Source organism: Colletotrichum tamarilloi, assembly GCF_030869305.1.
Source record: "Colletotrichum tamarilloi strain Tom-12 chromosome Unknown Scaffold_1.1, whole genome shotgun sequence".
NCBI lineage: Eukaryota > Fungi > Ascomycota > Sordariomycetes > Glomerellales > Glomerellaceae > Colletotrichum > Colletotrichum tamarilloi.
In genome coordinates, this window is record NW_026849384.1 from 833,057 (window position 1) to 854,960 (window position 21,904).

Consider the following 21,904-nt stretch of genomic DNA (forward strand, 5'->3'; position numbering starts at 1 on the left):
AGAGCTCGCTAGCAAGGAGGAGGGGAGGAAAAGGTGTGGCAGCCAACATCTCACCGTCAACTCACCTCAGCGACGATTACTCGGTACTAGTACGGCCACTCACCACACTTCGCACAACTACGGGAAGCAGGTTCCATGATACGCTAGAGAATCCAGTCTGTGCCCTCCTCGACGACCTGGACCTGGGCCGCCTGGTCAGGTTGCTCAGGAACTGAGCGGCTTTGAGTGAGGTGGGCGGTTTGCTAGAGGCAGGCTGGTCGGCGCACCCAACTCAGTGCAGAATTGGCTGCAAGGCAAAACACCAACCTGTCAGGGCCCGTCTAGTTGCGGCAACGTGTGTGCGTGAATGCAGTGCTTCATGCAGAATGCAGGGCAGCACAGCGATACTGCTGCACGTTACGTTGGTTACAGACACAACCAAGACAGGTCCGGAAGACGGAGGATGTCAATGTCATCTGGAAGCGTCGAAGTGAGTAGGGAACCAGGGGCTTCATTGATGGGGATATGAATCTTCCAGCTAGGTACTCCTGATGAACTACTGATACATTTGGAACTGTAGAGCATGCATGGTCTTGTTCTGTGTGTAAAGGTATACATACGGCGCGTTGTGCCTCAACTAAGTAAGTAGGCAAAAAAACCGAATGTGGGCGCATACGAGTTTCAACAACTGTCCCAAACAGTGAATAAAGAGTACTCGATAATTTTTGTTCAGCTCTAACCGCCTTACATACACACCTTTGCTTCGACGCGACTCTCTGGATTCATGTCTTTCATGAACAACAGATACCTAACACTTACCTTGTAGTGCTTGCCTATACATAATATGCTCTGTTTACCAAGAGTCCAACCCACCTCCTAAGGACTGGTCCATGTCTCGCTGGGTTCAAAGCTGAGTGAGGTGTGCTCTGTCAAATCCTGCGACGAGAGGTGCCTCTTTGCTGTCTGCCTGCCCCGTTCCGTATGCGTGAATAGGAGAGATACCTTGCTTTGCATAGTAAATCCGGTGCGGATATTCGTACTTTGTCTTTGAGGCACTCTGAGTGATGAAATGCGAGTGCGCTACGGCTGCTGCCCCATCAACCTGAACAGCCCCTGGTCGTCCCTGCCTTGCTTGTCCGGGCCCTGACTGTGACTTCCAGGTTGGAATCACAATCGCACGCCCCCTGGTCGTAGTTGTTCCTGCTACTACTACTTCTCCCTCTTTTTCCCCTGGACTTCCTTCCTCCTCTGCAGACTGGCCCCCCCTCTCCCCGAGCCAGTCCAAACCCAACTGAGGTTTTCCTCCCACACACCCTCTTCATCCCTGTCTTCTCACCCCCCCTTTTCTCCCATCGCCAACACACCCCGACCGCTGGACCCGACTCGTCGCTTCTTCGCTGTTGTGTGTATGTGTGCGTGTGTGTGTGTGTGTGTGTCTGTCCCCAATTCTAATCCTAAATCCACCCATCCATCCCATCCTCTCTTTAGTCTTCCGCGTCGCAACCCCCCTCTTCTTCCCATCAACTCTCTTCCCCCCAAAACCCTTCGAGGCCGTCGTCGTTTCTTGACTTCTGTCTCGTGGTTCAATTCTAGTTGTAGATCTTGCAGATTTGCTTCTGGTCTTGTGCCGTCCGCTCCTTAACAACACCTTCAATTTTCATCTTCGATAAATAGCATTTGTCTTACCTGGTCGACCGCTTCTGTCACGTACGCAATCGTGAACGCCAATTTCGCCCAATTCCCATCGTCAGCGCGCCATATTCGACTTGTTCCGAAAGGTGTTTATTCGCCCATCGATTCTTCCAATTCTCTTTCGCGATATCAAAAACGAAAAGAAGAACCAACTCGCTAAATCTGCCACCTTGCAGAATTAATTACCAAACCCGCCATCACTTCGCAAAACGCCCCCTGACGCGTCGTCCTCTGTCGAGCACCCAAACGATCCTCCATTCTCAACCAACGACGACCATTTTGCATTTGCGCCCTCTTTATGTCCCTCTTTTAGTTGCTGATCAAACCTGTAGCCGCAGAGCGGCTCAGTAAAGCATGGCAACCACTGTCGGACCTGAGAGTATGATGATAGCCACAAGTACACAGGTTTTGGACGAGCCCTCGATGCAAGCGATTTCTCTTCCAGTAATGCTGGATAATTCTACTTCCTCAACATCATCATTCTCCGGACCACACTCTCCACGAACGATGCCTCCACTACCAAACCCACCATTCGTCTTCCCGGCAAGGCCCTCTTCGGCCTCTGCACCGTCATCCTTCTCGAGAGCAACTGGGCGACGTCCGCTGTCCGCCATCGAAATCCAAGACCGATCGACCTTCAACATGAACTCAGAAGCAGCAGATCGGCCGTCAAGATCACCCGCGCTTCCCAACTTTACCTTCAATCCCGGCGCTTCGTTGTCTCCAGATACATCCCTCTTGCTTAGCCCGCCTCTATCCCCTCCGCCTGTGTCCCCGAGACTAGCGGCATCACCTGCAAGACCAACTGGAGTTGGACACAGGAGAGGAGGGAGCGAGTTTGTAGGAGGAAGCATCCGTTCTGGAGATTCCATCACCGTAACTGGCACAAGCCCAACGAGATCCGAGAGTGGTTTTGCGTCCCCAAACTGCCAATTGCCCCCGAAGCCTCCGGGCGGTCGTGGCCACAAACACAGACGCTCTGCTGCGCTCTCAAGCCATGACCTATCTCTCATTGTTCAGCCTTCAGCGTCCGGTAACCTCAGGGGCAACAGTGCTCCTACAAGCCCGGCTGAATTTGATCGGCGTTTAGACCATCACAATGCGGGTCTGGTCGAGAAGACTCTGAAGGGTGTTGAATCCGAACCAGTCCTCAGAGTGCCCAGAGAACTTACCAGGCCAGTCACTGCAGATTCGGGTTCATCAAGTGGCAGGGCTTCTCCCGCAGCCAGGCCAGTCACGCGTGCTCGTGTTGGGTTCTCTGATACCCTCGAGTTCATCCCACGCCCGCTATCAATGGTGTCAAGCGATACTTCTAGCACAGTTACAGCTCGACCCGGAGGGCATTCGGTATCTGGAAGCATTTCGTCCATCATTTCCATCCCAACGACAACTACACATGTGGAGACCGAGCCTATTATTCCTCTGGTACTTACACCTTCTCGCCAGAACAACGAGTCCAGGCCTAGCACTGCTGGGGCGGTTTTGGAACGATCCCAGAGCATCCAATCAGTCGGGGCATCGCCAAGGAGGAGAAACTCCATCCCTACCCTAATCAACGTGCCTGAAGCAGGCTCTGTCGGCCCCCCGATGCCTAGTCCAACCAAGACTCCCAAGAGGTGGTCATTCTTCGGATTGGACCCTTTCAACGCAACTGCGTCACCACTCCGCACGAGGCCCGTGAGCTCGAGTTCTTCAGATTCTGGATCCAAGCCAACCAGCTCATCTTCCTCATCAACCTCAGAGCCTAACTCGGAATCGGTTGGCTTCTCAGAATTTTCGGACCACGCCGGCCAGAGAGCAGACGGCAAGAAGTCCAAGAAGAAGAAGAAGGTCAAGAACTGGGCCGGATCAATTCTAGCACGAAAGAGTAAACCGCGGAACAAGAAGTGCAAAGACCTGGATCTCACGGGCGATTCTGCCCGCCAGTTCGAGACAATCGAGCAGAAGGATGAACCCCTCACACTCTTGATGGAACCGGAAGTGAACGTCGAACCGGTCACACCTACACTCATGGTGACGGATACATCCAGCCAACCTCAGAGCTTACAAGAATGGAAGCCGCGCTCTGCCTCGGCCCAAGACGACACATCTTTCCCCATGATTGATCTGGATGCTGCGCTGGGTCCTTTCAACACGCCTCTTGCGAATAACCCTGAATGGGACGCCGCCCAAAAAGCCGCAGCCTCCACCAAGCGCCAGCTGCACAGCGCACAGGGTATGAAAGGCTTCAGCGGGCCAGGAATGCACTACCACCGTCGCGCTGAAAGCGCCCCTGAGATGGTACCATTCGATGTGGGCCGATTTGGCATACATCGTTTTGGCAGCAGCTCGACAATGGCCGACGTATTCGAGGAGGACGAAGAAGACGACGAGCACCCTGGCAAGTGCGCATCACTGTACACGAGCAGTCGTGCCAACAGAGGCGATTTCAACGACAGTGCGGAATCCTCTGGCGACGAGGCGACACCGCCCGCTGTCAACAAAGTCCAGCAGCCCATTCTCGACGATATTTCTACCAGCGGCCCTGATGGCAGCATCAGCCGTGATCAGGTCACTGGTACGGACGCACCGAAAGTAGAAGCCAAGATGAGCGCGGAGACAGCGCCCATTCCCCTGCAAGAGGACGTCATTGTTGAAGAGCCCTTTGCCCAGATCCCCGAGTTCCGTACCGGTTCCATCTTCAACGAAAAAGCAGAGTCTACTGGTTCCGCAACCCCGTCTCCGCGCAGAATTCTCGCCAGCAAGGACTTGGCCCCTGTCGACGTTAGTCCCCTCCACCTGCCGACTGCTTCGCACGTTCCCGTCAGCCCCTATTCAATGAGCCACGCCTCATCCTTCCCATCACCCCGTTCGCCCATGTCATACGACGCTCAGCGGATTTCTACGGCACCATCTTCAGTCAATGAGGAGAACAACTTCCAATCTCTACTTCTCGGGGAGCCGGGCCCAGAAGTCAGGCTTTCCGTAGATATACCGTCATTGACCTCTAGTCACTCGACCATGACAAGGGACAGCTCCTTTGCCACCAGCTCTCAATTGAGACAGGAGCCCATACGACCCGACCAACAGCGGCCGGTCTCAGTATCTTCAGCAGCATTCGGGCGGCGGCGATCCAGCCTTGCCAGTCTGAGTAGACTTATCAGCAGTTCTCATGGGGAGCGAAGCAAGCTATCAATGGAGGTCTCATACGATGGCGAGGGTGACAAGAAGCACAAGTCCAGCAAATCGAAACGACTCAGCCGGATGATGCGATTCTGGAAGCCCAGCAAAGAGGAGGCCGCATCCTAGACTTAATAGGAGACGCACACCAACGAGTCAGGGTGACTGGCTACGATATAGCCAGCTTTCACCGCAAACAACAAATGTGACTTCATGACGCATGTATATGGAATTATTGTACAACTCTTTACACTTTCTCTTCGACCAGATCCTTCTGGCGGAACAATGTCTTTCTTCGCTAGGACGGGATTTGCGTCTGCAACTACATTGCCGACGCAGCCCGGCTAGGGAAAGAAAAGCAACACCGGGTCGTCACCAAAGCTTCACGCAACGCGCAGAGATGGAAACCCCGACGACTCGGCTTTTTTGGGACACGGATTCGGCGTTCTTTGTGATGATAGCATGAGCAGCAAGTTGCATGAGCATAGCAGGTTCGCGGCCATATGTCTTGGTGACAACTGTGGGGGCCGGAAACATGTGGTTCAATGGTTTTGTTTCCGCTCTCTGGACATATCGGGGATGAAATGCGAATTTAGGAAGGCGAAAACTTGGCGAGGCACACAAGTCGAGGCACTTTTGCAGTGTCTCTCATAGTTCTTTGGCCGGCCGGCTGTTTCAGCCCTCTAGACGATGGAAGATGGCACAAATCGCGACGTAGACAAATATTAATGAACATATTTCTGAGAGTCACTCTGAATCTTTCCACTTGACCACTTGCCAATGATAATGAGTTTGAGCATTTGCATTGTGAAGACTTCAGTGACACTGGCCGGGATGGCACGAGACGGAACAAAATGGAACGCAAACGGCGTACGGACGATGCGGATGATGTTGGTCAGATGCCGGACTGAACCCGGAGTCGAGAGCCGGTGTGGGAAACCTCGGCTGAACCCACAGGACCCACCTAGGTATCCTGTCGCGTCACAAGGTACGTCTCATTGGCACCCTGGGGAAGCTGGAGAGCGTGGCTCGGCTACTGCTAAGGTAAGGTAACTAAGTTAAACCCAGCCCATCGGCTTGGGGATTGCCCCAAAGCTTTCCCCCCAATCCAAAAAGATTATCAACAGCTATTCATATAGCTAGCTTGCTCCGAGAATCTACTCGAACACTGTCGTGAACCACATCAACTCATATGCGATTACGTACCAATTGGCTGTCTTCCCTCCCTTACTTGCGACCCATAAGCTCCAGGAGCCTATCAGTCGAACCACAGGTCCTCCCCCCTCCGTCCGTCCATCCGTCCGTCCATCCATCGCGCGCACAGCCCGGATTGCAAGCAGGAGACAGGAATCCCAACTTGTCGAAGATGTCGTGGCGCATTCAGAACCTGCCCGATTCCCAGACCAATCCCTCGGGCGCGGCGCCAGGAGGCGGAGGAGAACGAGACCGTGGCAGCAAGAAGTCAAAGTCAAAGTCCACGTCGGACGGGCGCGGCGCGATCAAGAGGCTCATAAAGGAGCTCGACGTGTGGCGGTCGGAGAAGAAGGAGGAGAGGGGCATCGAGAGGTTGGGCCCCGTCGACGATGAGGATCTGTTGACGTGGGAGGCTGTTGTCAACGGGCGGGGGATCGGGAACGGGTATGATGGTAGGTCTTCTCTCTCTTCTTCTTCTTCCCTTGCACAATCACCCCCCCTCTTTCCATCTTGGGGACCATAGCTAATACTTAATCCAACGACACAGAGGGCCGCTGGCTCCTACACATCCAGATCCCGACAGACTACCCCATCCGCCCGCCGACGATACGCTTCGCGACGCCTGTGGTCCACGCCAACATTGCGCTGCAGACGGGCGAGATCTGCCTCGACCTGCTCAAGGACGCCTGGACGCCCGCCTACAGCGTCCTCGAGAGCGTGCGCGCCGTGCGCACGCTGCTCGCCTACCCGGAGACGGACTCGCCGCTCAACGTCGACGTCGCGGCGCTGCTGCGCGGCGGGGACGTGCTGGGCACGCGCGCGCTCGTTGAGTTTTGGTGCCGCGATGACGAGGGGCGGTATGATGGGCCGTAGAGGGGTCGTAGAGGACCGTAGATGGAGGGCCGTTAGGAATTGGGGAGGCGAGGGGAGGTTGATTTGCGGGGTGAAGGCTGTCGCTGTCATCGTAGCTTGGAGGCGGCATAGTCTGACTTGGGAGAACGTTACCCTGCCTAGCTGGCTGGTAGACTGATGCGGTCCAGTCTTCTAAAGGGAGAGAATTTGGGTTGGATTTCAGCAGTGGCTTATGTTTTTGGATAAAGATAACTTGACAAGATCACATACATAAAATGTACATGGAACGGGATGGGCTGGGAAGGGAAAGGACGGAAGGCTCGTTTGGTAGGGAGTACCCAGAGGGCTATCATCATCACTCAATGACAGATTGTATAATTGCAGCGAGAAGCTCACTTTGAGATACAATATCATTTGTTCTATCACACTAGAGCCCTTGAAAACATGGAATAGGTGCTCTCTCTAATGCCGCCGATATCTTGCTCAACCCACGATTCGTCACCGCACCCCCCTCTCGATTCCTCGCGGCGCGTCGTTGTTTTTCATCTTACACCCTCGAGAAGCCAATGGTCAGAAGTGAAGCCTTCTCCCACCCCCTTTAACCAGCTAATCCCTCCGATATTCCACCAGACTCCCAGATTTGTTTATGTAGTTTGCTGTGTGAAATGTACTGCAGAGAACGCCCGTTGCCCAACCCCCCGGCCGCCATTTCCCATCCGAAGAAAGTGGAACGCAATTATGTTTTGGCAAGATACGAAAGAAAGGGGGTAATCTGCACATAGGGGTAAAGGAGCATATGAGGTTTCTTTCCAATGAGGTCTGTTCCGCGCGTAAAATTCGTAATACCGCCACCGATGCTGTTGGCGACTAAGAGGTGGGTGGGGGATGTTTCAACTTTCTGTTTTCCATTGAACACCTCTAGATGAAAGGCGTGATGTACTCGTCATTTTGTTTCCCAGATCACATCCATCGTGATGCCTTGCCCTTACTCATTGTAGTGATAAACCTGAAGTAGTGTGAGCGGTTGTGTAGATCAATGACATCTTGACGAGGTCTACTTACTCTGTAATTCGGGAGTCCGAACGGTTGCCAGCCTAGGCGCTTCGCCATCTTGGCGAAACCTTCAGTCTCAATGAGGTGATAGAAGGAGAAGGGTGGGAACATGGCCCCGTCGCGGTGGACATCTGCCTTGACAAGCAAGGCAGTACCGCCGACGCCGTCCAAGGGGATCTCCACCGACTTATCCTTCTCATCAGTGCCCAAGTACGCCATCAGCGCGCGGTATGTCGGCATGTCCTTGTATCCCTCGAGCAGGATGTCGTCGGGGCCCATTGTCTCGGCCATCTTTTGCGCAATCTCGCTGTCCTGCCAGCTGTTGAAGTCGTAGGGCCGCTCCTCCATCTTCTTGGTCTCCGTGTTCATGTAGCGCTGGAAGCAATTGGGGACGATGACGGGCTTGTCGTGCGCCGCCAGGTCCTGGATCAGGGTCGGCGGGGTCTCGACAATGTCGGCGTCGAGCCAGAGCACCCACGACGTCTGGGGGCCCAGGGTCGTGAAGAGCAGCGAGTTGCGGGCTTTTGACATGACGGCGCGCCTGGCCTTTTGGTTCTCCATCTTGTGCCGCTCGCCCTCGTCCTGGGATGCGATGGCCGGCTCAAAGTCCTGGCGCATGATAACGATGCTCTTGAAGCGGTTCTTCTCTGAGCCCTGGGTCTTTGTGATTTGCTCTTGTAGCTCCGCGGTCGCTGCGTTTCCTTCCTTGGTCTTGGGAAGGATGAAGCCGAGGGAGATGAGGTCGTGAGGGTAGTTGAGGTTCAAGAGGTTATCCCAGTATTCCTGGTAGAACCGCGCCATCGGCGTCAGGATGAGGACGGATTCGCGGTTGCCGATGGGGTCGGTCGTGATGGTGACATTGTTGAGGTTGTAGCGGACGACGGGCGGCGGTCTCGTGTCGCCCTTGGCCTTCTTTCGGTATGGGGCGGTAGGAGGTGATAGATGGTGGGAGGCGGTACCGGCTGGCTCTGCCTTTGTTGACTTGGAAGGTCCGATGAGGAAGACGACGATAAAGATGCAGAGGACGGCGCCGAGGACGAGGGTTACCGGGTTCGCCTTCTTCAAGCGAACTGTCCCCATGGGACGGGCCATGGCAGGCAATCTGACGAGTAGGGGGACTATGCGGAAATCATAAAGGTTGTCGAGGGATCAGAGGTGGTTGTTCGATGGTTTTTTGGCTTGGCTTGGCTTTCGCGAAGCTGCAAGCGAGCTTTGGTTATCGCGGGTATTGGGTCCTAAGAAGAACAGGTACGGTTTTCTTTCCTTTGTCGCAGGGAATCGGGGGTGCCATGCAATAGATATGAAAGATGACACTGAGCGCTCCTTCCCGTGTGTCTCTCGCCGAGGGAGTGAAGAAATTGGCCAGATACGAGATTCCTACTTCTGGCGGGCTGGTCGACTCAAGGGAGGCGCATCGGGAGGACAGCTCTACAGTAAAGTTACACTTCAGACGACAAAAGGGGCTTAGCTTCATCTCCCTCGAGGACTAATTCCGGGCCGAGAGATCCTCCTGCCTCACATCAGGGGACGCAGGGCGCTGACGGCACGGATGATACAGGCGAGACAAGCGAGACAGCGCCTGTAAAGCTTGCGACCAGCAGCGCTATTTGGTGCTTGTACTGGCGGGTTCACTCCACTGACTGAGTGGATAACGGTGGGCGGATGGGAAGCCACTGGGAGTCTGAGGTGGGTCAAATGGAGTGGATTACTCGGACCCCTGAGACCTGTAGTGGGGAGCCCGCCAGGCGTCAAAACATGGGGAGCTATTTCCAGATTTCCTGTTCTACATACATACATACATCTCGAAGCCAATTGGTGCTAACCTATTCAAGCAAAGTTCCAGCAGAGTCGAGGGGCTTCAGCCACGTACCCACTTTGTCCCTAGCGCAGCGTGCGCCACACTTCTTTGGCGGTCGGATGCTCCATTCAATCCGCGGTCAGCCGTGCCTGCCTTTACCAGCTGCGTCTACTGCACTCGGTCACTTGAGTCGCGATCAGCATTGTTGTCCCTTTTACATCCTGCAGCAAAGTTCACCTCCCACGGTACCGAGGTGATTTTTTTGACCACCCAATTCGACATCTTGGGTTGCATAGATTCTTTTCTGAACATACTTCCACCCAACAAATCATCATGGCGGACAAGCTGGACCGCAGCCTTGACGAGATCCTTGGCGAGAAGGTAAGGAAACCCGCAGCCTTGTACGATATGCGACCTCGGATCTGACCAAAATAATTGCAGAAGAGCGACGGCCCTCGCAACAACCGTGGAAACGGTAGAGGCGCCCCCCGAAGACGCGAACGCGAACGCCAGGAATATCCTCGCGACGGCGTTAGAAAGGTACGATGCCGCATACACAACCCGTCACCTGGTAGATCTCCAGGCTGATTGTCCAGGTTGAATGACCCTCCTCCCTCCTCATCCCGGTCGACCACGACTACCGCGCAGCTTTCGGTTCCATGCCGACCGTCTTGTTGAAGGCCGGGAGCGGTACCTGTCGATTGCAATGGCACAGCTAACAGGTGTCGCCGTCCTGCGATACAGTCCTTCCGTGACGAGCCTAGAAACCTCGATAGGTATTTCCACGCAGAATGAACTCCCAAGGTGGCAGTGAGCTAATCCTGCGAATAGTGAATGGGTTCACGATCGATTCGAAGAGCACGGTACGACCGAATATCCTATACCACACCTACAACATGAGCTAAAGCGGAGCAGACAATCGCCGTGCGCCGGCCCCTCGACGGAGACGCGACGAGCCTGAGCAAAGGCAAGTTTTGTGCCGTAATCCATCCGAGCATACGCTGATTGGATGTCACAGAGATTCGAGCAGCTCGAAAATCCGCGTCGAGAACATCCACTACGAGTTGACTCCTGACGACTTGGAAGTATGCTCCCCTAAAGGTGTCGAATACCGTGGCCCGGACTAAAGCTTGTGCAGGAATTGTTTAACAGAATCGGCCCTGTCGCGAAGTTGGATCTCAAGTATGATCGCGCTGGTCGCTCGGAGGGCGTTGCCTTCGTCACGATGGAGTCCCGCGAGGATGCTTTGGACGCGATCAAGCAGTTTGACGGTGCTAATGCTAACGGTAAGTGCCTTTTTTTCGAGTCAATTTGTCAGTGGCAGTTCAAAGACTAACATCTCAGGCCAACCCATCAAACTGTCAATCATTGGCGGTGGAGCCGGCGGTCGATCTCGCAACCCCTTTGACTCGGCGGTGATGCCGGGCCGTCCACTTGCAGAGCGAATCTCTGCTCCCGGCGGTCGCTCGAGATCCATGTCCCCTGGACGAAGATACGATGTCGACGAGGCTGCTGAGAGAGGCATTGACAGATACGTCCCCGGAAGCCGTGGAAACCGTTCGCGAAGCCCTATGCCCCGCCGGCGCGGAAACGGTGGCGGTGGTGGCGGACGCAGACCTGGAGCTCGCAGAGAAGGCGGTAGAGATGGTGGCAGAGACGGTGGTAGAGATGGCGGCAGAGACCAAGAAGGTGGAAGAGGTGGCCGCTCGGGTAGAGACGGTCGTACTCGGAAGACACAGGAGGAACTGGATGCCGAGATGGCTGACTACTTTGGCGGAGGCAACTCCGGAGAGGCTGCGCCTCAGCCGAACGGTGGCGCTGCCGCTGCCGCGGTCCCCGCCGCGAACGATGATATCGATATGATCGAGTAAACACTGGTCCAGCTCAGTCTGACCTTAGTTTATGCTGCACGGAATGTCTCGGGCCAGTCCTCAGACCAAGTTACGAGAGAGGAGAAGCCTGGTTGAGACACGTGGAAAGCCAGTTGTCAGAAAACCCCCCATTGTGCGCCTTCACCAATAGCATCGTGGACCATTAACTATAGAAGTCAACAATAACACCATCAGCTTGTCGATGAACCTGATCTGAATCCGGATTACAGTTCGCGCATGGTCCAAAATCAGGGACTCGAGTGAACCAGGGCACCAATCAAGGATTTTGGAATCTTGGACCCTTTTCTTCGGCATTGCCTCCGTGGCTTCTGTGTCCACTTGCCCGAGTGGTCCGCCGAAGATTTCCTGAAATATTCCTGCCGATGTTACTCGGTAGGTTTGCAGATCCCCGTTTTCGCCGCTTTGGGCCCCCTGGAGACTGGAGCAACTCAACAAGGACGAGTTATCGATGGTAGCGGCTGTTCCTGGGTACCTCGGTGTGCTAGGGCCTGGTTGTCCAACCAGGCTCACCTTCACCTATGCGGCAAAGAGCAGGGCATGTCTCGGTATGGGTGAGACTGGCTTGACTGGATGTCCGTACATAAACTGCAGTGCCCGTAAATCGCAGTCGTCAAAACAAGGGACATGCCTATCTGGGGAGGTCCACGAGTGAGCCGCCGCGGCGCCGCCCCCTAAAAAATCAAGTTTGCGATCGTCGGGGACCCTCCATGCATGTGAAGAGTGTGACATATAACTTGGCAACGGTCCTCCAAAAACCAAGAAAAATCACCCATGTCGCCCCAGGTCCCCCGCCAAGTGCACGTCCCGGCCTGCAACGTCAGGGTGCATGCACCTCGCCCGCGCCCGCGTTTGCACGTCGCAGGAAGAAGCTCTGGCACTAAGGTAAATGCCCACTCCAACTCCCCGGCCCCCAGTCTGCGCCTCTCACCTTCCCGTCTCCCCCAAGTCTCCCACCACAACACTCCAGCTCTCTCCCGGCGTCTACCTTGCCTCACTCTTCCCACCGTCACCTCAAACCTTGGAAATCGTTGCAACCGGAATGGAGAGTCGACGGTGAACCGTGAACACGGACACGACCACACTTTATTCAAACGGAGACACCGATTGCTACCATCGACCTGGCGACTCTAAACGGACCGACGATAGGGCAAGCGCAACAATATGACGGCTGCTAGTGATAGTACAGACTTATATCACCTCTCCCGAGCACGAAGGCCCGTCTTGCGCCCTTCGCTGTACGACTGAATCGTGAGAATAACGATCGACACATAAAGAGGCAAACCACCTGCAGAGCGCGACACGAGGGTTTGTTTCAACCCTCGAATCTCCAACATCTTAACTTTTGACATCAGCGGAACATACGCAACCACCATCGTCGTGTTCAGTATATACACAGTTAATCCAAACAACTCTTGATCAACTTACACTCCGTCATCATCCATCAACCGGTTCTACTGGGCAGACTCTTCATCACTTACACGGGATGGAATCAGCCCAGCACACGGAGGGCCCGTCGCCAGCTTCACACAACAATAACACTATACTTACACCAAATAACTCCCAGCAACAATCACGGCCCCGGCCCAAATCTCAACCACCCAAGCAGCGGAGGAGACCGTCGCGGCCACAGGGATCAGACTTGAGTAGGAGACCTGCGTCGGACGGCTCTGACCGCGACAGGGAGACCGATGACGCTGGGGAAGGCGCTGCCAACCCAAAGCCTAATCAGTCAGGCTCGGGACAGTCGGCGTCGAGGCCTGCCAGAAGACGCCCAGCTGCCCCTCGGCCTGCGCCAGCACCATCGACAGCGATGCCTTCGGAAGATGAGCAACTAGTCGACCCGGTACCACTCCGGTCAGGCCATTTAAACCGACGGGCCGCACCTAGAAGAGTGCCGCGCCTCGGCGAGAACAGCGCGTCTGCGCTGGCATCTGACACGGACACCACGAGTAGCTCATCGTCATCATCATCATCAGCGTTCCCACCGATCCGGCGGCCTCCGGCGTGTCGTCGGCGACCGTCGGATATGAATCTCTCCCTGAGAGCTCCGATAACTGAGATGCCCGAGGATGGTGGCGAGCTCCCTCCTGGCGGTCCCGACTTCTCTACACCGCGACCTCAACGCGAGAAGAACCCGCGAGAAATCTTACACGAAGGCGAGCGAGGCTTTATTGTTGACCTCAGACTCAACCTGGACGTCGAGGTGCACATCAAGGCGAAGCTCTCTGGTGACCTGACGCTGTCAGTGTTATAATATCTGTTATTGGAATAAGGACAACGAATTTTGTGACGAAGGTGCGATGATGTTATATAGTGTAAGAGTATCCTGGCCGGCGCATAATGGATCATGGTGTAATAGTACTGGGGATAGGAGGCGCTAGGAGGTTTGGGCAGGCAGCATATGGTTCATGGTACGAATGGCGTCGAGAGCGATCTTTGGAAAACTTCAAACAAACGAGTGCAGCGTTGACATGTAACTGAGACAATGTTTAAGTCTTCAAAGCTACTTTTGACCCTTTGCCTGAAATCTACATTTCGTCCAAGTTGTACTTATGGGGAGAGTGAATCAGTCTTCAGTCCGTCTTCTTCTTCTTTCTCTCAAACCCCTCCGTCAAAGCAGCAGCAACGTCCTCCACCGTCGTGCCCCTCTTCCTCTTGCCAATCTTCTCCCCGCCCAGCGGCGAATCCTCCGCCACGGACTTATACACGCCCGCCGCGCCGACAAACAACTCGGGCCCGAACCCGCCCTCCTCGGCGTGCGTCTTGGCGATCTCCTCCATCTCGCGGACCCAGCGGTACGCTTTGGGCGGCATCGTCACGACGCCCTTTTCCGCGGACTGCAGGTGCGAGGGGAGGCGGGCGGCGAGCTCGTCGCGCAGGTGGGGGAGCACGCCCATCCTGTGGGCCGAGGTGAAGGCCTGGGTGGCGATGGCGGTGAAGCCCTTTGAGAGGGAGGCGAAGCACATTTTCAGGCCCGAGGCGGCGCCGATGGAGTCGGAGATGTGGTTGCCGCCTAGGGTTGCGCTTAGACGGGCGCCGAAGGATGCATTTGCGTCGTCTGGGGAGGAACCTGGGAGGGAGAGGTCGGATAGCTTGTCGGGGCCGGACATGGGCATGCCCGGGACGTACCACGCATCCGGGTCGTTGTCGTCGTCGCCGGTACCGGGCGGTGGGGCCGAGGCAGAGACGTTTGTGCCGGCGTTGGGGGCGGATTTGGGCCTGGGCGGGGCGCCGATGATGCAGGCGTCGACGAAGCGTGCGGGGGTGCGGGCGCGGGCGAAGGAGGCGGCGATGGATTTGCAGGTGGAGGGGGCGACGGCGTTCATGTCGATGAAGTAGAGGGGTGTCTCGCGCGACGATGCAGTGCCGGCGAGGGCGTCGATGATGCGCTCCGCGGTGGCTTCTGCGTCGCGCGGGGGCACGACGGAGAGGATTACGGCGCACTGGGATGCTAGGGCTTCGTCTGTGTCTAGGAGCTCTACTTTTGCGTCGCGGGCTCGTTGGAGGGTGTCCTCGCTGTAGCAATGTTAGTTCCAAGGTGATATCGAATGTTTACTTCATACAGGTGGAGAGTGTTTGAATTTACCTGCGGCCTTTGCAGTTCGTTGCGACTTGAAAGCCTTTGGCAATGAGGAGCTTGGCGATGCCGACGCCCATGTCGCCGATGGAGATGACTCCGATCTTTGAGGGCGTCACGTTGGTTGCGGCCATGATCGAGGAAGCGGGACGTTGAGGATTATGTCGTCTAAATTATCTGTCTAAATGCTTGAGTTACCTCCCGTTGATAAAGAATGAGATGTATGGAAGAGAAAGAGTATGCATATCCACCTGCGGCGATCTGAGCTGCAAGTTACAGAATTGCGTCAGTTCTTTTTCGTCAAAACCCTCCCGATTACCTACACCACGACACCGGATGACCGGCTCAAGCTTTGCAGCGACGACGAGAGAAAATACGTATCAGAGCTCATTCCCTAAAAAAACAATTACAGTAGTTTTCCCCCCTAGTCTTACATCCATAGATTTTACATCTTAGCTTGAGGCTCCCAAGCCTTTCTCCGTGTGCAGGCTAAGCCTTCTGAACTTGGAACGTTTTTGGTCAGGGAGTCCTAAATGTCCGATCCACGCTCCGGGCACGTCCAGCTTCGTCTCACGGACGAGAGGATGCAGCGACCTGCACTCAAGGAAGAGCCCGTGGGTTGTCACCGCTCCAAACTGGTGCCGGATTTGTTTCCAGTCTCGCGAAGCGGGAACTGGCGATGCCTCTAACCGCGCGTCATCCGTCACTCCAAAGGAGTCGGTGAACTGAGATTCGCCTTCCGCTGCCGTATTCGCTTTGGCGGCGGTGAAGGGCGGAGCGACAAAGTATTGAATGTACGAGCCCGGAGCGATGACGCCTTGTTCGGCGTCGCCGCCACCGTCGTTCCGGTTCTCAAAGGAACGGATGAAGCTGTCAAGATCCTCTTCCTCAGAGGAAGCGGAATACTTGACTTCGGGATCGAGCGAAAGGAGGCCTGCCTTCTTCCCCCAGCCGCCGCCGCCGCTCTCTTCATTCTCTGGTTAGATGAGCTTACTCATTGTTGGGCTGGGTGTTCAACTTACGAATCTTGTAGACCCTGGCACCCCTATTGATGAGCCATTTCATATATTCCTTCGTATTCAGGACCATGGACCACTCGTCTCCAGCGTTCCGTACCTTTGACGCTGTCTCGGACAAACGGTTCAAGAACTCAATGGTTCCCGCTTGGTCATCGCCAGGGGGACAAACAACTCCCCATACACCTACGGGGCCCGGAGGGAACTCATGGCCCTCTGCCGTCCGCCTATCGAAGAGCGCTTGGACAGCCGTCTCGAGCTCCGCAGAAGCAGGCGTCTCTTTACCATCTACGTCGACCTGCCTGATGATGTTGCCCAGGCCCGATACGATCTTCCGCGGAGCCGTGATGGGGACCAGGGGTGCCTGAATCGAGTTGGTGTGATCGCTCCCTCTGGTGTAGATGTTGACTTCCTGAGCCCGTCGCTCTTCGCGCTCGACCAGATCCAAACCCCCCTTCAGGTTGACTTTCCAGCGGCTAGCGATGAGAGTCGACTGAAGGCCATTCTGAAAGATCGTGTTCGCCAAGGGAAGTGTGCATACGTAACTGCCAGGCTTCGACCCGTAGGAAAACGTAATGGCAGCGTTCAGCTTGTCGTTGCTACGAGGAGCAGACTGCATGTTAGGGCTCTTCCCCTGCCACAGCCTCGGCATGATCATATCCTTTGGCCCGTAGTAGAATGAGAATCCGTGTGGGATGTCACCGAATGCACGAAGGGGGTGAAGCCCATCGACTGCACCGGTAAGAGCGTTGAATTCGCGACCCACATCGCCGGATGATTTCGAATCCCCAAAGGGTCGCAGCAATGCGGCCATAAACTTTTCATCTAGCAGCCACGACGCATATGGCCGGGAAGCAAGTACTACAACCGCGCCGTCATCTTTCTCGAGGCCTGCTTTCTGTAAAGACCTGACAGTCTTGGTCACTCTCTGAACGAGGGTACCCTATTCACGCGGTCAGTATTAATGAGATATGAGATCTCGATGCAAGGAAGATCTCTTTTTTTTCCCCGGCAGGCTCACCTGCCAGCTCTCTTCATTCCCGTGGACAGAAAAGCATGCAGTTTTATATCCTCGTCTAGCCAATGAATGTCTAGCACACTGAGCGAACCGGGGGATGGCTCTCTGGATATACATCGCGTCACGATTACCACGTCCAGGCTGGGCCGAGGTCTCGGAACGCTTCTTTTTCGTCCGCAACTGGATTGTTAATCACAGACGCATATGCTGATGAGATTCCTCCCTTTCCTTACAAACCCATTGAATCGAATTGAGGTCTTGTGTGAGTCAGGTTTCCGCAACTGCTCCAGCTTTGGAAGGTAGAAAGTGAATGAATGTATGATGAATTATCCAACGACCTTGATTGGTGTGGCTGGAGCTTGAGCTTCCCAGGTTCAATGCGGCGGCAGGAAAATGCACCAGGGGCAGAAGCGGCGTGCGACTCATCCCAATGGAACTTTGGTACCTTATCGGCTCTGAGGAACGGATACTCGTTATCGATAAGGCAAGTCATCGATAAACCCCCCTTGCTTGTGGCTGGTAAATCGGACTTGAGCACCTCAGGTTCCCTGCGCCTGTGGCTCGCACCCGAATTTTAGCTGCATGACCCCTCCAAGGCCCTCCTCCTCGAACACCCAATCCTGTGACTCAAATCCGCGAAGTGCTGCAATCAGACCGCCGAGTCATAGTTGCTTGCCCCTCCTCGGAGACCTTTGGAGATTTTTTTGTATTTTACCATCAGTCGAAGCCCACCTCCCCGGGCTTCTTCGCAACCATATCCACCACGTCCAACTCAATATTTCTTCGAGCACTCCGCGTGCGCCCTCCATCACTCAGTCTACGTCCACGTCCTCCCCGTCTTCGACCTTTCCTACAGACACGTGCCACCATGGCCACCGACAGCGGACGCGGAAACCCCAGTGCGCAAGCCCCTCCTCCCCCATCCCACACCCCACATTCTCACGATGCCTCCCGGCCCAATTGCCATTGTGACGCTTTCAGACATTGAGCTGACCCATGTGTCTCCTTCCCAGTCGGCGCTACTGAGGGCCTCAAGGAGGAGGTTCCTCCTGCCGTCTCAAACGAAACCAAGGCCCAGGTTGCCTCGACGTCCGCCACCCATGCCGCCGGTCAGGATGCTGGTGCGACCGCTGGCGCACCTCCCAAGGTGAAGACCGAGAAGGAATTGGAGAAGGAGCGCAAGAAGGCCGAAAAGGACGCCAAATTCAAGGCGAAGTTGGCCGAGAAGGCCGCAAAGGCCGCCGCAGCCCCCGCTGCATCCAAGAACAAGGAGAAGAAGGCCAAGGCCGAGAAGAAGGAGGAAGAGGCTATCCCTGAATACGTTGAAGATACCCCCAAGGGAGAGAAGAAGCGCCTCAAGCCCCTCGAGGACCCCCACTTCAAGGCGTATCACCCAGAAGCTGTCGAGAGTGCCTGGTATGACTGGTGGGAGAAGGAAGGCTTCTTCAGTACGTGATACCGGTCGCACCCCTTTCTTGTGGGAGGTCTTGCGTGAGCTAATACAACCTCAACAGAGCCCGAATTCACTGCCGAGGGCAAGGTTAAGCCCGCGGGCAAGTTCGTCATCGCTCACCCTCCTCCTAACGTCACCGGTGCCCTGCATTTGGGCCACGCCCTTGGCGACTCCCTTCAAGATATCATGATTCGATGGAACCGCATGTTGGGCAAGACGACGCTCTGGATCCCCGGTTGCGATCACGCCGGTATCTCGACACAGAGCGTTGTCGAGAACATGCTCTGGAGGAGAGAAGGAAAGACCCGTCACGACCTCGGCCGTGAGGACTTTGTCGACAAGGTCTGGGCCTGGAAGGGCGAATACCACGACAAGATCAACGCTGCTCTCCGAAAGATGGGAGGAAGTTTCGACTGGAGCCGTGAGGCCTTCACCATGGACGCGAACCTGTCCGCCGCCGTTGCCGAGACCTTTGTCAGACTTTTCGAGGAGGGTACCATCTACCGCGCCAACAGACTTGTCAACTGGTCTTCCAGGCTCACCACCGCCCTTTCCAACCTCGAGGTTATCAACAAGGAGCTGACTGGAAGGACATTGTTGGAGGTCCCCGGCTACGAGAAGAAGATTGAGTTTGGTGTTTTGATTCATTTCAAGTACCAGATTGAGGGTACCGATGAGTATCTTGAGGTTGCCACCACCCGTATTGAGACCATGCTGGGCGATTCAGGTATCGCTGTTCACCCGGATGATCCTAGATATACGCACCTGGTTGGAAAGAAGGCTATCCACCCCATCATCCCGGGTCGTCTGATGCCCATCGTTGCGGATACCTATGTCGACAAGGAGTTCGGTACCGGTGCCGTCAAGCTTACCCCGGCCCACGACCCCAACGATTTCAACCTGGGCCAGAAGCATGGCCTCGAGTTCATCAACATTCTTACTGATGATGGAAACATCAACGAGAATGGTGGCAAGTACCAGGGTCAGAAGAGATTCGAGTAAGTGACTGCGCAGATCTCGCATACCCTCATGCAAACTAACCTCTTTAGCGTGCGTTATGCCATCCAGGAGGAGCTCAAGCAGCTCGGTCTCTACGTCGACAAGAAGGACAACGCCATGACTATTCCCCTTTGCGAGCGCTCCAAGGACGTCATTGAGCCTCTGCTGAAGCCCCAGTGGTACATGAGCATGCGCAGCATGGCCGACGATGCCGTTGCCGCTGTCAAGGACGGCAGAATCAAGATCAAGCCCGAGTCCTCCGAGCGCAGCTTCTACGCCTGGATGGCCAACATCAACGACTGGTGTATCTCCCGTCAGCTTTGGTGGGGTCACCGTTGCCCTGTGTACCTGGCCAAGGTTGAGGGCGAGAAGTCCGATTCCCTGGACAACAAGCGGTGGTTCGCTGGCAAGACTCGCGAGGAGGCCGAGGCCAAGGCCAAGGCTGCCCTTCCCGGCAAGAACTTCACTCTTGAGCAAGATGAGGACGTGCTCGATACCTGGTTCTCTTCTGGTCTGTGGCCCTTCTCAACCCTGGGCTGGCCCAACAAGACCCAAGACCTGCAGGAGTTGTACCCTACCTCTGTCCTCGAGACTGGTTGGGATATTCTGTTCTTCTGGATTGCCAGAATGGTCATGCTGGGTATCAAGCTTACTGGCCAGGTTCCTTTCACTGAGGTGTACTGCCACAGCCTCGTCCGTGACTCCGAGGGCCGCAAGATGAGCAAGTCTCTGGGTAACGTCATTGACCCCCTGGACGCCATCGCTGGTATCAAGCTCGAGGACCTCCACGCCAAGCTTCGCACCGGTAACCTCCACCCCAGCGAAGTTGCCAAGGCCGAGAAGTACCAGAAGCAGGCCTTCCCTGATGGTCTGCCTCGCAACGGTGCTGACAGTCTTCGCTTCACCATGGCTGCGCTCACATCGACGAGCGGTGATGTCAACTTTGACGTCAAGGTCATGACCGGTTGGAGAAAGTTCTGCAACAAGATCTGGCAAGCGTCCAAGTATGTCCTGGGTAACCTGCCCGCGGACTTTGTTCCCGCCAAGGAGGCTACCGTTGGTGTTACTCTTGCGGAGAAGTGGATCCTTCACAAGCTCAACAACGCCGCCAAGGAGATCAACACCGCTCTGGCGGCGAGAGATTTCCAGCAGGCCACTGGTATCGTGTACCAGTACATTCTCAACTTCCTTTGCGATGTCTACATTGAGAACAGCAAGTCCATCATCAGGGATGGCACCCCCGAGGAGGCCGCCAGCGCCGTCCAGACCCTGTACACCGCGTTGGAGGGTGCGCTGACCATGATCCACCCCTTCACACCCTTCCTCACGGAGGAGTTGTGGCAGCGTCTGCCTCGCCGCCCTGAGGACAAGACCAGGTCTATCATGCTTGCCAGCTACCCCGTCTACGACGCCAAGTTTGATGACCCCAAGTCCGAGGCCGCGTACGAGCTTGTCCTGGGATGCTCGCGTGGTGCGAGATCCCTCATGAGTGAGTACGCTCAGAAGGAGGAGAGCAAGAGTAAGTCACATGTGCCGATGTTGCGATGTAGGTCCCACCCACTGACACAATCATCAGTTATTATCCAGTCTCACGATGCCACCTCGCACCAGACCATCAACGACCAAGTGGCCTCCATCAAAACCCTTAGCGGCAAGGGCGTCACGGGCATCGACATCATTACCTCCGACGCCGCCCGTCCCGCCGGCTGCGTCGCGTTCCCCGTCGCCTCCTCCGCCTCTGTGTACCTTCACGTCAAGGGCCGCGTCGACCTCGACGCCGAGGTTGAGAAGGCCAAGAAGAGGCTCGACAAGGCGCGCGCCAATATTGACAAGCAGCATAAGGTCCTCAACGACCCCATCTACAAGGAGAAGGTCGCCGAGGCCGTCCAGAAGCTGGACAAGCAGAAGCTCGTCGACCTCGAGTCTGAGGCCAGGAGTTTCGAGGACACGATTAAGCAGTTTGAGCAGCTCAAGCTCGAGTAAGGGCTTGTGTGTGAGTGGGATAAGGAGTAAAAAAAAGGTAGACGCATTTATCTGTGGTAGAGATGCGATAGGACTGCTAGTTGAGGGGGCAGGATTTCTTTGCTTGTCGTTGTTACCTTATCGAGAGGTTAGGGTTTAAATAGAGCCCGAATGTCAAAATTCAAAAAGAATGGCGTTGAGACATGATATATTTTGAATGAGGCATAATGTGCCTTTGCCCATTGATGGTGCGCCTCATA

The 21,904-nt window shown here is 55.4% G+C and overlaps 8 protein-coding genes across 8 annotated transcripts; 5 read left to right on the forward strand and 3 right to left on the reverse strand.

Moving 5' to 3' along the window:
- Window positions 1–2,178: 2,178 nt before the first annotated feature.
- Window positions 2,179–4,959, forward strand: CTAM01_00278 (cell wall proline rich protein; the record flags this gene model as incomplete). The annotated part of the gene is made up of 1 exon (XM_060516332.1): window positions 2,179–4,959. The coding sequence occupies one exon, from the start codon at window positions 2,179–2,181 to the stop codon at window positions 4,957–4,959; it is 2,781 nt and encodes a 926-aa protein (XP_060388958.1).
- A 1,063-nt stretch (window positions 4,960–6,022) lies between these two features.
- CTAM01_00279 (ubiquitin-conjugating enzyme) lies at window positions 6,023–6,897 on the forward strand (the record flags this gene model as incomplete). The annotated part of the gene is made up of 2 exons (XM_060516333.1): window positions 6,023–6,476; window positions 6,572–6,897. The coding sequence occupies 2 exons, from the start codon at window positions 6,023–6,025 to the stop codon at window positions 6,895–6,897; spliced, it is 780 nt and encodes a 259-aa protein (XP_060388959.1).
- A 964-nt stretch (window positions 6,898–7,861) lies between these two features.
- Window positions 7,862–9,021, reverse strand: CTAM01_00280 (uncharacterized protein; the record flags this gene model as incomplete). The annotated part of the gene is made up of 2 exons (XM_060516334.1): window positions 7,862–7,882; window positions 7,939–9,021. The coding sequence occupies 2 exons, from the start codon at window positions 9,019–9,021 to the stop codon at window positions 7,862–7,864; spliced, it is 1,104 nt and encodes a 367-aa protein (XP_060388960.1).
- A 1,039-nt stretch (window positions 9,022–10,060) lies between these two features.
- Window positions 10,061–11,598, forward strand: CTAM01_00281 (RNA binding protein; the record flags this gene model as incomplete). Its single annotated transcript, XM_060516335.1, has 7 exons — window positions 10,061–10,108; window positions 10,169–10,267; window positions 10,472–10,503; window positions 10,559–10,590; window positions 10,643–10,812; window positions 10,866–11,013; window positions 11,072–11,598. 7 exons carry the CDS (start codon window positions 10,061–10,063, stop codon window positions 11,596–11,598), a joined length of 1,056 nt encoding a protein of 351 aa, XP_060388961.1.
- Window positions 11,599–13,102: 1,504 nt separating this feature from the next.
- On the forward strand, window positions 13,103–13,873 carry CTAM01_00282 (uncharacterized protein; the record flags this gene model as incomplete). Its single annotated transcript, XM_060516336.1, has 1 exon — window positions 13,103–13,873. The coding sequence occupies one exon, from the start codon at window positions 13,103–13,105 to the stop codon at window positions 13,871–13,873; it is 771 nt and encodes a 256-aa protein (XP_060388962.1).
- A 319-nt stretch (window positions 13,874–14,192) lies between these two features.
- Window positions 14,193–15,330, reverse strand: CTAM01_00283 (uncharacterized protein; the record flags this gene model as incomplete). Its single annotated transcript, XM_060516337.1, has 2 exons — window positions 14,193–15,135; window positions 15,206–15,330. The coding sequence occupies 2 exons, from the start codon at window positions 15,328–15,330 to the stop codon at window positions 14,193–14,195; spliced, it is 1,068 nt and encodes a 355-aa protein (XP_060388963.1).
- Window positions 15,331–15,648: 318 nt separating this feature from the next.
- On the reverse strand, window positions 15,649–17,347 carry CTAM01_00284 (uncharacterized protein; the record flags this gene model as incomplete). The annotated part of the gene is made up of 3 exons (XM_060516338.1): window positions 15,649–16,172; window positions 16,219–17,155; window positions 17,234–17,347. 3 exons carry the CDS (start codon window positions 17,345–17,347, stop codon window positions 15,649–15,651), a joined length of 1,575 nt encoding a protein of 524 aa, XP_060388964.1.
- Window positions 17,348–18,098: 751 nt separating this feature from the next.
- CTAM01_00285 (valyl-tRNA synthetase) lies at window positions 18,099–21,665 on the forward strand (the record flags this gene model as incomplete). Its single annotated transcript, XM_060516339.1, has 5 exons — window positions 18,099–18,129; window positions 18,244–18,678; window positions 18,745–19,681; window positions 19,733–21,201; window positions 21,259–21,665. 5 exons carry the CDS (start codon window positions 18,099–18,101, stop codon window positions 21,663–21,665), a joined length of 3,279 nt encoding a protein of 1,092 aa, XP_060388965.1.
- Between the last annotated feature and the right edge of the window lie 239 nt (window positions 21,666–21,904).